Raw genomic sequence first — 15,803 nt, forward strand, 5'->3', positions numbered from 1 at the left:
ATATATATAGAGAGAGAGAGAGAGAGAGAGAGAGAGAGAGAGAGAGAGAGAGAGAGAGAGAGAGAGAGAGAGAGAGAGAGAGAGAGAGAGAGAGAGAGAGAGAGAGAGAGAGAGAGAGAGAGAGAGATTGGACATACCAATTAAGATCTGTCTAAAAATACTTGAATCAGTTATAGAACCCATTGCCCTCTATGGTTGTGAGGTCTGGGGTCCGCTCACCAACCAAGAATTTACAAAATGGTACAAAAACATTCTCAGTGTATGATGTTAAACCCCAAATAATGCGTGCAGAGCAGAATTAGGATACCCACTAATTATCAAAATCCAGAAAAAAGAAACCAATGCCCAAACCTTCCATTACAAAGCCCTCACCTAGGATAACCTAGGATGGCGCTGCAGAGATGGACAGCTGCCGTCTTACGGGCCTACGACCGAAAACAGCTTCTGGACATCAGAACAGCGATCACTAACCATGATTTGGATAAAGATTCCTACTTCAATGAGTAGGCAGCTGTGGATGAAGTGCTCATACCGGACCAGGCCCTAATCCCCGGGACTCAAAAGAGGAAGAAAGGGCTCTAATAGAGGAAAAGGAGCGTTGCTCCCTGACGAGACGACGTCGGCGAGTAAATAAACCACCCTCCATTCTGTTGGCGAACCTACAATCACTAGTGAACAGTGAACTGGAGGATAGGCATACCTTCATCCTGACCCCACTGGGATATTCAGTAATACCGGTACTGAACACAAGGGGTGCTGTTTTCAAACCCCACTGATACTCTGAAATCCAAAGGTTAGCAATGCTAACAAGTACATGTAAAATCCCTTAGAGAATGCTAACTAAATGCTTATGAGCTAATTGCGAACATTTTGTACAGTTTCTGATCTAAACTATACAAGTATATAAGTAACTAAAAAATGCTACTCACAGTTTACTGTTTACCACATCAGTCACCGGCTTCATTAATAACTTAATCGACGACGTTGTCCTCACAGTGATCGTACGTACATATCCCAAACAGAAGCTATGGATTACAGGCAACATCCGCACTGAGCTAAAGGCTAGACCTGTCGCTTTCAAGGAGTGGGACACTAACCCGGATGTTTATAAGACATGCACAACATCAATACAGGACTAAGATCGAATCCTACCACACCGGCTCTGACGCTCGTCGGATGTGGCAGGGCTTGCAAACTATCACGAATTACAAAGGGAAACCCAGCCGCGAGTTGCCAATGAACCATGCATGAGAGCACCAGCTGTTCTGGACGACTGTGTGATCTCGCTCACCGTAGACGATGTGAGTAAGACCTTTAACATTCACAAGGCCGCAGGGCGCATACTCAGAGCTAGGGCCATATAAAATCAGCGTTGAAGAAAATGTGGAAGGCATCACGGAACCGAGAAATTAAATGGAATTTATTTTATTTAACTTCTTCGAGATAGGGGGCAGTATTTTCACGTCCGGATGAAAAGCGTGCCCAAAGTAAACTGCCTGTTACTCAGGCCCAGAAGCTAGGATATGCATATGCATGGTAGCAGCTACTCTTCCTCGGGTTTATTATGGATCGCTATTAGTTCCTGCCAAAGCAGCAGCTACTCTTCCTGGGGTTTCCTACGGTTAGGGCTACGGTTAGGGCTACGGTTAGGGCTACGGTTAGGTTTATGGTTAGGGCTACGGTTAGGGCTACGGTTACGGTTACGGTTAGGGCTACGGTTAGGGCTACGGTTAGGGCTACGGTTAGGGCTACGGTTAGGGTTACGGTTAGGGCTACGGTTAGGGCTACGGTTAGGGCTACGGTTAGGGCTACGGTTAGGGTTACGGTTAGGGTTACGGTTAGGGCTACGGTTAGGGCTACGGTTAGGGTTACGGTTAGGGCTACGGTTAGGGCTACGGTTAGGGTTAGGGCTACGGTTAGGGTTAGGGCTACGGTTAGGTTTATGGTTAGGGCTACGGTTAGGTTAGGGCTACGGTTAGGTTTATGGTTAGGGCTGCGGTTAGGTTAGGGCTACGGTTAGGTTAGGGCTACGGTTAGGGCTATGGTTAGGTTTATGGTTAGGGCTACGGTTAGGTTTATGGTTAGGGCTACGGTTAGGGTTAGGGTTAGTAGATAGTTAAGTTAGTTAAAATGTTAATAATAGTCTGTAGATACGGAGGGACTTTCCAAATAAAGTGTGTGACTTCAAAAAAAGAGTGTGAGTGACAGAGAGGAGAGAGAGAGAGAAAGAGAGAAAGAGAGGAGAGAGAGAGAGTGAGAGAGAGAGAGAGAGAGAGAGAGAGAAAGTGAAGAGAAAGAGCAGAGGAACGAGAGAGAGCAGATGATAGATGGAGAGATAGAGAGGGAGGGAGAGAGCAGAGAGGAAGATGGACAAACGCCAGATTTGAAGTGTACTGCCTGTGAACCACAGGACAGACCATGACTCGACCTTGAGAGAGGTAAGCTGCACTACAGCACACATACTCTCACACTGAAACACACAGCTGTACTGTGGAAGCCAGCCAGGACTGTTTGGAAAGGTAGAATCTGATTATGGCAGCGGTACTCAAACTAGGGGTCACGACCCCATGTGGGATCGCCTGATATGAAAATGGCCTTGCGGGAGAATTTCCAAAATCCTGTAAAAAATATATACAGTACCAATCAACAGTTTGGACACACCTACTCATTCCAGGGTGTTTCTTTATTGTTGCTATGTTCTACATTGTAGAATAATAGTGAACACATCAAAATTATGAAATAACACACATGGAATCATGTAGTAACTAACCCAAAAAAGTGTTAAACAATTCTAAATATATGTTATATTTGAGATTCTTCAGATTCCACCCATTGCTTTGATGACAGGTTTGCACACTCTTGGCATTATCTCAACCAGCTTCATGAGGTAGTCACCTGGAATGCATTTCAATTAACAAAATATATTTATTTATACTTTTTTTTTTTTTTACCTTTATTTAAACTAGGCAAGTCAGTTAAGAAGTTAATTTGTGGAATGTCTTTCCTTCTTAATGTGTTTGAGCCAATCAGTTGTGTTGTGATAAGGTGGGGGGTATACAGAAGATAGCCCTATTTGGTAAAAGATCAAGTCCATATTATGTCAAGAACAGCTCAAATAAGCAAAGAGAAACGAAAGTCCATCATTACTTTAAGACATGAAGGTCAGTCAATACGGAACATTCCAAGAACTTTGTTTTTTCAAGTGCAGTTGCAAAAACCATTAAGCACTATGATGAAACTGGTTCTCATGAGGATCGCCACAGGAAAGGAAGACCCAGAGTTACCTCTGCTGCAGAGGATAAGTTCATTAGAGTTACCTGCACCTCAGATTGAAGCCCAAATAAATGCTTCACAGAGTTCAAGTAAAAGACACATCTCACCATCAACTGTTCAGAGGAGACTGTGTGAATCAGGCCTTCATGGTAGAATTGCTGTAAAGAAACCACTACTGAAGGACACCAATGAGAATAAGAGACTTGTTTGGGGCAAGAAACATGAGCAGTGGTCTGATGAGTACAAATTTTTTATTTTTAGTTCCCAGCGTCGTGTCTTTGTGAGACACAGAGTGGGTGAACGGATGATCTCCGCATGTGTGGTTCCCACAGTGAAGCATGGAGGAGGAGGTGTGATGGTGTAATCCAATTGAGGATTAGTTTTGTTTTTTTCTCTGTTATTTTACCAGGTAAGTTGACTGAGAACACATTCTCATTTACAGCAACAACCTGGGGAATAGTTACAGGGGAGAGGAGGGGGGTGAATGAGCCAATTGTAAACTGGGGATTATTAGGTGACTGGGGTTACCACCCCTACTCTTACGATAAGTGCCATGGGATCTTTAATGACCTCAGAGAGTCAGGACACCCATTTAATGTCCCATCCGAAAGACGGCATCCTACACAGGGCAATGTCCCCAATCACTGCCCTGGGCCATTTTTTAGACCAGAGGAAAGAGTGCCTCCTACTGGCCCTCCAACACCACTTCCAGCAGCATCTGGTCTCCCATCCAGGGACTGACCAGGACCAACCCTGCTTAGCTTCAGAAGCAAGCCAGCAGTGGTATGCAGGGTGGTATGCTGCTGGAGTTGGACCACAGAGTGAAGGAAAAGCAGCCAACAAGTTTTTTTAACCTTTATTTAACTAGGCAAGTCAGTTAAGAACAAATTCTTATTTTCAATGACAGCCTAGGAACAATGGGTTAACTGCCTTGTTCAGGGGCAGAACGACAGATTTTTACCTTGTCAGCTCGGGAATTTGATCTTGCAACCTTTCGGTTCCTAGTCCAACACTCTAACCACTAGCCTATTTGCCGCCCCAAGTGCTTAGCATATGCGGGAACTCCTTCAAGACTGTTCGAAAAGCATTCCAGGTGAAGCTGGTTGAGATAATGCCAAGAGTGTGCAAAGCTGTCATCAAGGCAAAGGGTGGAATCTGAAGAATCTCAAATATAAAATATATTTTTAATATTTTTTATATACAGTGGGGAGAACAAGTATTTGATACACTGCCGATTTTGCAGGTTTTCCTACTTACAAAGCATGTAGAGGTCTGTAATTTTTATCATAGGTACACTTCAACTGTGAGAGACGGAATCTAAAACAAAAATCCAGAAAATCACATTGTATGATTTTTAAATAATTAATTTGCATTTTATTGCATGACATAAGTATTTGATCACCTACCAACCAGTAAGAATTCCGGCTCTCACAGACCTGTTAGTTTTTCTTTAAGAAGCCCTCCTGTTCTCCACTCATTACCTGTATTAACTGCACCTGTTTGAACTCGTTACCTGTATAAAAGACACCTGTCCACACACTCAATCAAACAGATTCCAACCTCTCCACAATGGCCAAGACCAGAGAGCTGTGTAAGGACATCAGGGATAAAATTGTAGACCTGCACAAGGCTGGGATGGGCTACAGGACAATAGGCAAGCAGCTTGGTGAGAAGGAAACAACTGTTGGCGCAATTATTAGAAAATGGAAGAAGTTCAAGATGACGGTCAATCACCCTCGGTCTGGGGCTCCATGCAAGATTTCACCTCGTGGGGCATCAATGATCATGAGGAAGGTGAGGGATCAGCCCAGAACTACACGGCAGGACCTGGTCAATGACCTGAAGAGAGCTGGGACCACAGTCTCAAAGAAAACCATTAGTAACACACTACGCCGTCATGGATTAAAATCCTGCAGCGCACGCAAGGTCCCCCTGCTTAAGCCAGTGCATGTCCAGGCCTGTCTGAAGTTTGCCAATGACCATCTGGATGATCCAGAGGAGGAATGGGAGAAGGTCATGTGGTCTGATGAGACAAAAATAGAGCTTTTTGGTCTAACTCCACTCGCCGTGTTTGGAGGAAGAAGAAGTATGAGTACAACCCCAAGAACACCATCCCAACCGTGAAGCATGGAGGTGGAAACATCATTCTTTGGGGATGCTTTTCTGCAAAGGGGACAGGACGACTGCACCGTATTGAGGGGAGGATGGATGGGGCCATGTATCGCGAGATCTTTGCCAACAACCTCCTTCCCTCAGTAAGAGCATTGAAGATGGGTCGTGGCTGGGTCTTCCAGCATGACAACGACCCGAAACACACAGCCAGGGCAACTAAGGAGTGGCTCCGTAAGAAGCATCTCAAGGTCCTGGAGTGGCCTAGCCAGTCTCCAGACCTGAACCCAATAGAAAATCTTTGGAGGGAGCTGAAACTCCGTATTGCCCAGCGACAGCCCCGAAACCTGAAGGATCTGGAGAAGATCTGTAGGGAGGAGTGGGCCAAAATCCCTGCTGCAGTGTGTGCAAACCTAGTCAAGAACTACAGGAAACGTATGATCTCTGTAATTGCAAACAAAGGTTTCTGTACCAAATATTAAGTTCTGCTTTTCTGATGTATCAAATACTTATGTCATGCAATAAAATGCAAATTAATTACTTAAAAATCATACAATGTGATTTTCTGGATTTTTGTTTTAGATTCCGTCTCTCATAGTTGAAGTGTACCTATGATACAAATTACAGACCTCTACATGCTTTGTAAGTAGGAAAACCTGCAAAATCGGCAGTGTATCAAATACTTGTTCTCCCCACTGTATATTTTAACACTTTTTTGGGTTAGTTACTACATGATTCCATATGTGTTATTCCACAGTTTTGATGTGGTCACTATTATTCTACAATGTAGAAAATAGCAAAAAATAATTTAAAACCCTGGAATGAGTAGGTGTGTCCAAACTTTCGACTGGTACTGTGTATACAAAAATATATATACTATAATATCGTCTTTGTATCTCAAAATCATTGTAATGTGATTAACCTTAAAAATGTTAATGAAAATTATTCAAATCTAAAAGATCAAATTCAACCGGAGAGCGCCCTTAGATCATGGTAACAGGCTGCACTTGACCGTTGCACTTGAATCATTCCCACGCTATGAAACCACACACTATTGCAGAGACTTTGATATTACCGACCGCAGTTGATATGGTGAAAACAATGTGTTGGGAGGCAGAGGCACAGAAACATCAACACCTTTTGTCAGATAACACTGTGAAACTAAGAAGTGATGCTATTGTTAGCAATCAAGAGGAAACTCTGAGCGACTCAAAACACTCCCCCAGTTTCTGCTCTCCAAATGGACGTTAGCTGTGAGGGCCGAGACGCGGTGACTTTTGTTCGCTACACACGTCGGGGGATGTTATTCACGAGGACATGTTGTTCTGTCTCACGATTACCGAGCATGAAACGTCACATGGGATGTTCAGTGTGCTGTGTGGCTATATGAAACGTCACATGGGATGTTCAGTGTGCTGTGTGGCTATATGAAACGTCACATGGGATGTTCAGTGTGCTGTGTGGCTATATGAAACGTCACATGGGATGTTCAGTGTGCTGTGTGGCTATATGAAACGTCACATGGGATGTTCAGTGTGCTGTGTGGCTATATGGCTGAAAAACAGAATCCATGGGATCAAATGGTGGGCTTTGGTACAGATGGGGCTCCATCTATGGTGGGACGGAGGGCGGGCCTCTGCGCTCTAGTTATGACTGTGTCTCCCGCTGATATTCCGCAGCAGGTAACTTCCATTTGTAAACGACATCAAACCACATCCATTGTGCTCACGCCTGTTCACAAAACAACGTGGAGATATGAGATCAGAGCATGACAACACTATTTCACACCAAGGCTTGGTGGTTATCGACGGTGTGGAAAGGATTTCCGCGTTGCTAGAGGAGGCAATGTCATTCACAATGGATATGAAGGAAACAGACTTTGTTAACTTTCTGTGAAATGAACATAAAATGCGCCTCCTTGCCGATGTAACAGACATATCTGGGAAACTGAACGAACTGAACGCAAGCAATGCAGGAGAAATAAATAAAAAATTCTACAGACGAGTGATCGAAATAGTGGATTCAGAGGAATGAATGATTTCAAAAGCGAACGTTCCCTCGGCTGTGCATGTTAATCTAACAGAAAACTGCATCGGTAAGTGTCCCACAGGAGTGACGACTGCTCACCTCCAACGCTTGGAAAAGCACTTTGGGACCTACTCCCCTATACGTTTAACTGTGATCCTGGCTCAGTTGACATGCCGGTAAGTGAAATCGAACAACTCATCGAGCTGTCATGTGACCGAATGCATTCCCGGGTCACTACGGATGAGTTTTGGTTCCTGACTCGAAAGGAATAGCCGGCCGTCTCCCTCTGAGCATTAACTCGGAACTGGGAACTCGGAAAATCTCCGACTTCAGTGCGTTCAAGACAGGTGAGAACTCTGAAAAAAAACGAGCTCTGACTGGGAAAAATAGTTTTCAACGGTCATCCAACTCAGAATTCCAACTCAGGAACTCTGGCCTCTTTCTAGAGCTCCGACTTTCTGACCTGAAGATCACTGACGTCATGATTTGACCTCGTGATTTTCAGAGTTCCCAGTTGTCTTGAAAGCACCATTAGTGCTCTCGTTTGCATTAAAACCAAATATCGATCCAGGTTGGATGTGACTGCAGAGATGAGCTGCACGCTGTCAACCCCCCGACTTTGAGCAAACCCATCTCATTAGTGAGGTAAGAGTGAGGTAAGAGACATAATGAGGTAAGAGACATTATGAGGTAAGAGACATAATGAGGTAAGAGACATTATGAGGTAAGAGACATAATGAGGTAAGAGACATTATGAGGTAAGAGACATTATGAGGTAAGAGACATTATGAGGTAAGAGACATTATGAGGTAAGAGACATAATGAGGTGTTGTGACATTATGAGGTAAGAGACATTATGAGGTAAGAGACATTATGAGGTAAGAGACATTATGTCAGACTCATTTGCAATTGACTGTCATAGACCCACATTAACAGTATGTGATGGTGAGTTGAGAAGACAATCAGAAATACTGTCATCTGTTTTTCCATTGACTGCCATAGACCCACATTAAAAAAGATAACATTGGCTCTTATTAACTACATTTTTACATGGTTGGGGTCGCTAGGATTTTCAGATATCAAAAAGTGGTCGTGGGCCCAAAATGTTTAGGAACCCCTGGATCATGGGAAGACTTTAGAGTGAGTGAAACAGGGGGAACATCACCAATCCTTTCCCTGCCTAAATCCACACCCTAACCCTGGAACAAGTTAAGCTAAGCTAACTAAAGCATTCAGACTAATGCATTGAGCTAAGGCTAACTGTGGCAACCTAGCCATTACCCTGGCCCAGGGATAAGCTAAGCTAACTAAAGCCTTCAAACTAATGCACTGAGCTATTAAAGGGTAACTTTATCAGCATTTGTTGACAGGAGGCAAAACCATAAAAAACTCCATGGTTGTCACGACTTCCGCCGAAGTCGGTCCCTCTCCTTGTTCGGGCGGCAATCGGCGGTCGACGTCACCGGCCTTCTAGCCATCGCCGATCCACTTTTCATTTTCCATTTGTTTTGTTCTTGTCTTACACACCTGGTTTCAATCCCCCAATTACATGTTCATTATTTAACCCTCTGTTCCCCCATGTTTATTTGTGAGTGATTGTTTATTGTATTGCGGTCCGTATTTGTGGCCTTTGGATTTATTGACGTGTATTGTGATTATTGTTGAGTAAAATTACGTATATTACTCATATCTGCTGTCCTGCGCCTGACTCATCCACACCAGCTACACAGACGCATTACAATGGTTTACAATTGAACCAGGTCGTCTGATTATTATGTTTGGAAAAACAAACACCTATTCTATAAGGCAGTGTTTCTATACCAGCATCCCTCCATCCCTCCATCCCTCCATCCAATAATCTCCCCATCCCTCTTTTACCCCTCCGTCCCTCTATTCATCCTTCTATCCCTCCATCCCTCCATCCCACCATCCACCCATCCGTGCTGGGGCCATGTTAATACGTGTGTGGTGTGATGCGGTCTCCTCCATATATCCTTCCAACCCTCCATCTGCCCATCTATCCTTCCATCCCTCCATCTGCCCATCTATCCTTCCATCCCTCCATCTGCCCATCTATCCTTCCAACCCTCCATCTGCCCATCTATCCTTAAATCCCTCCGTCCATCTATCCTTCCATCTGCCCATCTATCCTTCCAACCCTCCATCTGCCCATCTATCCTTCCAACCCTCCATCTGCCCATCTATCCTTCCAACCCTCCATCTGCCCATCTATCCTTCCATCCCTCCATCTGCCCATCTATCCTTCCATCCCTCCATCTGCCCATCTATCCTTCCATCCCTCCATCTGCCCATCTATCCTTCCAACCCTCCATCTGCCCATCTATCCTTCCATCCCTCCGTCCATCTATCCTTCCATTCCTCCATCTGCCCATCTATCCTTCCATCCCTCCATCTGCCCATCTATCCTTCCATCCCTCCATCTGCCCATCTATCCTTCCATCCCTCCACCTGTCCATCTATCCTTCCATCCCTCCATCTGCCCATCTATCCTTCCATCCCTCCATCTGCCCATCTATCCTTCCATCCCTCCATCTGCCCATCTATCCTTCCATCCCTCCATCTGCCCATCTATCCTTCCAACCCTCCATCTGCCCATCTATCCTTCCATCAATACTCGTGTGGTGTGTGAATCCCTCTCTGCGGTTCTCCACTGAATGACCTGGCTGAATAATAGAGTAGCTATCCCAGCCTCAGAGGACTGTGTTGGGCCAACAAACCACTGCCACGGTCCCTACCCTGGCTCTCAGACCACCAGCTCTTTCAATTAAGGCTATAGTATTTCAGATTCAGACACTACTGCCCGCCAAGATCAATGGATATGGAGAGAGGCTGGAGGATTGGTCTCTAGTGCTCTGTTCATCCCAATAAGCTGGTTGGTGTTTGTGCTCTCTCTCTCTCTCTCTCTTTCTTTCTCTCTCTCTCTTTCTCTCTCTCTCTCTCTGTCTCTCTCTATATATCTCTATTTCTCTCTCTCTCCCTCTCTCTCTTTCTCGCCCTCTCTCTCTGATGTCACCCTTTAATACTGATCTAAGCCCCAGTATTGCTTTTCTCCCTATCCATCTATCACCTATCACCTATCTATCTATCCATCTATCATCTATCATCTATCATCTATCACCTATCTATCTATCCATCTATCATCTATCATCTATCACCTATCCATCTATCACCTATCCATCTATCATCTATCATCTATCATCTATCATCTATCACTTATCACCTATCATCTATCACCTATCATCTATCACCTATCACCTATCACCTATCACCTATCATCTATCACCTATCATCTATCCATCTATCACCTATCATCTATCCATCTATCACCTATCATCTATCATTTATCACCTATCATCTATCACCTATCATCTATCCATCTATCCATCTATCCATCTATCACCTATCATCTATCACCTATCATTTATCACCTATCATCTATCACCTATCATCTATCCATCTATCACCTATCATCTATCCATCTATCACCTATCATCTATCCATCTATCACCTATCATCTATCCATCTATCCATCTATCATCTATCACCTATCATCTATCACCTATCCATCTATCCATCTATCATCTATCACCTATCATTTATCATCTATAATTTATCATTTATCCATCATCCATCTATCCAGTACCCTGCCGCTCTGCCTCTCTGGCTGGCTGCCTCTCTGGCTGCCGCTCTGCCTCTCTGGCTGGCTGGCTTTCTCTCTGCCTCTCTGGCTGGCTGGCTTTCTCTCTGCCTCTCTGGCTGGCTGTCGCTCTGCCTCTCTGGCTGGCTGCCTCTCTGGCTGCCTGGCTTGCCTCTGCCTCTCTGGCTGGCTGCCTCTCTGGATGCCGCTCTGCCTCTCTGGCTGGCTGGCTTTCTCTCTGCCTCTATGGCTGGCTGCCTCTCTGCCTCTTTGGCTGGCTGCCGCTCTGCCTCTCTGGCTGGCTACCTCTCTGCCTCTATGGCTGGCTGCCTTTCTGCCTCTCTGGCTGGCTGCCTCTCTGTCTCTCTGACACTGCAGCATCCTTCTCCTCCCCCACCCCTCATTCTCTCATCCCCCGCCCCTCTCCTCCACTACCTGCTTTTAAATGCGTGACGCTGTCCACTTGCATGCTGCCTGCAGGCCAGACCATCTCTCTCCCTCCTCTTTCTTTCATCCTCTCCTTACCATCTCCTTACCATTTCCTTACCATCTCCTTATCATCTCCTTACCATCTCCTTATCATTTCCTTACCATCTCCTTACCATTTCCTTACCATCTCCTTACCATCTCCTTACCATCTCCTCCTTACCATCTCCTTACCATTTCCTTACCATCTCCTTACCATCTCCTTACCATCTCCTCCTTACCATCTCCTTATCATTTCCTTACCATCTCCTTACCATCTCCTTATCATCTCCTTACCATCTCCTTATCATCTCCTTACCATTTCTTTATCATATCCTTATCATATCCTTACCATCTCCTTATCATCTCCTTATCACATCCTTCCATCTCCTTATCATCTCCTTACCATTTCTTTATCATATCCTTATCATATCCTTATCATATCCTTACCATCTCCTTACCATCTCCTTACCATCTCCTTACCATTTCTTTATCATATCCTTATCATATCCTCATCATATCCTTACCATCTCCTTATCATCTCCTTATCATTTCCTTACCATCTCCTTATTCCATTACAGGCTATGGTAAATGGTCAAATTAATTGTGCAGGATGCAACAGCATCCAATAGATGTAGCCTGTTAGCACGTCGGTTTGAGGTTGAGGATGAAAACTTCACCTCCTATATCTGACAGAAAAGAGGGAGGAGAAGGGGGGTGGGTTAGAGGAGGAAGAGGAGGGAGAGGAGGGAGACGAGTAGGTCAAGGTGAGCCAGCGAAGCATCAGTCCTCCTCAAGTCAATAATAACTGCAAGATTTGGGCCTTGCTACACAAACATCACAACATCACACAAGGGTAGAAATGGGTTTAGGCTATTCACCCAAACTGCCCTACAATTAGCAAATAGAAATACGCTAATGATTTAACTTATCATAAGCATTTAGCATATGCGTCTTTTCATAAGAATTTAGCCTATCCGCCGTATCATAAGCATTTAGCCTATTCGCCTTATCATAGGAATGTAGTATTTAACATTTAAACCTCATCTATATAAAACCACGTTGTTGAGATATATAGGCATAGGCCCCTTTCACAACAGATCACAATGTGTAACGGTTGCCGAAGCACCCTAGTCTATAAACTATAGAGGGATTGATTCTAGCAGAGCAGAAGAAAAACATCCCCTTGACACACACACACACACACCATATCCCTAGGCTATAGCGCATTAGTGCATCTGTGATGTGCATTAAAAACGGGTCTGTTTCATAACAAAAGTCCCCATTTGTTCATCCGCAGCCAGGTCTAAATCCCCCCTCCTATACTCACTAGACCAGACCAAAGCATCGCTAGGTGATATTCAGACATAACGATAGGGTATTAGGCTTAAGGCAGGCATCTTCGATAGTTTAGCACAAAGCTAAACTACAAAGAAACAGGAGAACCTAGCCTATTGGATTGGCATATGCCTATATATATATATATATATAATATAAAATAAAAAAAATTGGCACCAAATCTCTTATTCAAAACAAAGTATAGCGTATGCATAGGCTAATTATTTCTGAGACACTCATATGCTAGCTGTAGGCTACATATGGCGACAACAACGCATTGCACAGTGCCTTTGTTCCATCCGGTGGCAAACAACGGAGACGCTGCAGCCTGCACACAATTCTGGCCCGAAACCAAAATACAATTAACGGTTTTCTTCCACTGTTGGCGAGGCATACGAAGCATTGTTCCAATACGGCGAGTGCCGTGCAAGGTGCAGAAACAATGTAACGATTTGGCGTGTGTGTGTGTGTGAGGGTGAGAGAGAGAGAGAGAGAGAGAGAGTTGCACCCTAACAAATTCACTAGCTGCTGGGTGTAAAAATGTTGTATCACGTTGGGGTCAAGTAAATGGCTTCATGTTTTTATTTGTGGTCTAAAACGGTATATGGGGACACACACACACAAGTCACACACGCACCAATCTCGACCACTGAGCGAAGGTATTCCGGCCACATATTTCCGAGTGTCGCCATAGCTATAAATGAATAACCTAGCCTTAACAGAGAGTGGGTGACTGGCCATGTTGTCAATAATGGCCGAATAACTGTTACCCTCCGATCCGTAGCGAGGGTCATTACATCCCTTGGTTAAGCTTCATGACTTTACAAATCACATCCCTTTTACCGTCAGTGTCTCTCTCTCTCTCTCTCTACAGCTTTTATAATCATCTAGTTCCCCATAACCCTTATTATCTCCACTGCATGACAGAAGAAAAAACTAATCCTTCCACTGAGCAAACATATGACATCATCCTGCCAGCCTTAGCCACCACAACATGGATGGATGGGGGGAAAGATCCTAAAAGCAGCGTCGTAAATAAAACAGGAGCTTCTGCTGCTGCTACACAGAACCGCGGTAGGTTATAGGACTATGCTACAGCAACGCAACACAGTGCAGTGATTCTAGCTATCTGCTAATGCTAGGCTATAGGACTAGGTTAATAGTGGGGATGCTACCCTAGGCTAGAATTGCGGTTTCTACTTACCAGGTTGAGAACCGTTTCGACGATGTCCCGGTTGCTAACCTCGCCAACCTGAATGAGGCCGATCAGTACGGCGAATTTCATTTGGATATTCCTGATCGGCACGGCCGGGAGCACCATGGAGCCGGATCCAGAGACCATCCTGTCCCCGATGGGAGCAGAGCCAGCGCCCGTAACGACCTGGGGCTGGCCGGGGCCCGGGGGGTGAGCGGCTCGGTCTCGGTCTGGATCCGATAGTGGAGGTGCAGAAGCCGGCTTCTCACTCGACATTTCCTCTTTGGACACTGGAGAGGACGGAGAGAGGAGCGGCCGCTGGGGTCTCTCTCTCACACACACCTGCTCTCAACAGTCAGTCCTTCTGCTGCATCAAATAGACAACGGAGAGGCCGGTGGACAAGGGGGGATATTAAAGAATATTAAAAAGAAAGGGCAAATGATCCTCTCTTGTTCTTCGAATCGCACCCTATTCCCCCGATGGTGCGAAAGAATGCATAAATAAAAGACAAGTTATCTTGACGCTCGGCAGAATGGTACCCTCTTCGTCGTATCGCCTCCTGTCTCTCTCTGGCAGGCTGCAGTCGTCGTCACTACGCCATGTTGACGCCCCCTGTCTGCGGCACTGCGCGCTGGCCACGCCTGCGCACTGGAAGATCAGCAAGAGTCGTTGGAGCGCACCTACATAGCCTACATCAGCAACCTTTTACTTTGCACAGCTCGTTATAACGCCTTCGTGACAAATGTCTCAAGCACCGTTATAATGCCTAATTACATGTGTAATAGCATGTCAAATGTAGGCATATGTAGGACAGGATGGGTAGGCCTAACTAAAGCTGATATTATTTACTATAGGTCTATTTTACATAGACAGAGTAAATTAGATTATTATGTCTCAAGACAGTTTCCTCCTTGGAAACAAAATGTTGGCTAAATTAACAAAGCTGTCATAAATAGCTAAACATGTTTGAGAGCTTTCTTGACAATGTTATGACAGTCGTAATCACACTGGGAAATATTGACTGCAGGCCAAATAAAACTTTAAATAACTGTGAAAGAGAAGGGTAGCTCATTTAAGATCCACCACAGTGCATTATTACAGTAGCATGACTGTCTATGTTAACAGCAAATTATATTTTTATTTTCATCAGGGAGTCATACTGAGACCAAGGTCTATTTTACAGATGTGCTCTGAATTACAGAATTTACAGAAAATACACATTTCAAAATATAAAAACAAATTCAAGCAGAAATAAATAAATAATCATAAAAACACATTCCTCAGTTATAAGGTCTTCAAACAGCTTTCTGAATTGACCGAGAGACACCAGAACAAATTCCTCAGTTATAAGGTCTTCAAACAGCTTTCTGAATTGACCGAGAGACACCAGAACACATTCCTCAATTATAAGGTCTTCAAACAGCTTTCTGAATTGACCGAGAGACACCAGAACACATTCCTCAGTTATAAGGTCTTCAAACAGCTTTCTGAATTGACCGAGAGACACCAGAACACATTCCTCAGTTATAAGGTCTTCAAACAGCTTTCTGAATTGACCGAGAGACACCAGAACACATTCATCAGTTATAAGGTCTTCAAACAGCTTTCTGAATTGACCGAGAGACACCAGAACACATTCCTCAGTTATAAGGTCTTCAAACAGCTTTCTGAATTGACCGAGAGACACCAGAACACATTCCTCAGTTATAAGGTCTTCAAACAGCTTTCTGAATTGA

General features: G+C 44.5%; 1 protein-coding gene across 1 annotated transcript in view; it reads right to left on the reverse strand.

Moving 5' to 3' along the window:
* The window catches only part of LOC139551893 (neurobeachin-like), a 232,463-nt gene extending 217,817 nt beyond the window's left edge, over positions 1-14,646 (reverse strand). The window contains exon 1 of the mRNA XM_071363232.1: positions 14,076-14,646. Coding sequence (XP_071219333.1) covers positions 14,076-14,342 — 267 coding nt within the window. The 5' untranslated portion in view covers positions 14,343-14,646. The remainder of the gene's footprint in view (positions 1-14,075) is intronic.
* Between the last annotated feature and the right edge of the window lie 1,157 nt (positions 14,647-15,803).

This window comes from Salvelinus alpinus, chromosome 24 (assembly GCF_045679555.1).
Source record: "Salvelinus alpinus chromosome 24, SLU_Salpinus.1, whole genome shotgun sequence".
NCBI classification, from domain to species: domain Eukaryota; kingdom Metazoa; phylum Chordata; class Actinopteri; order Salmoniformes; family Salmonidae; genus Salvelinus; species Salvelinus alpinus.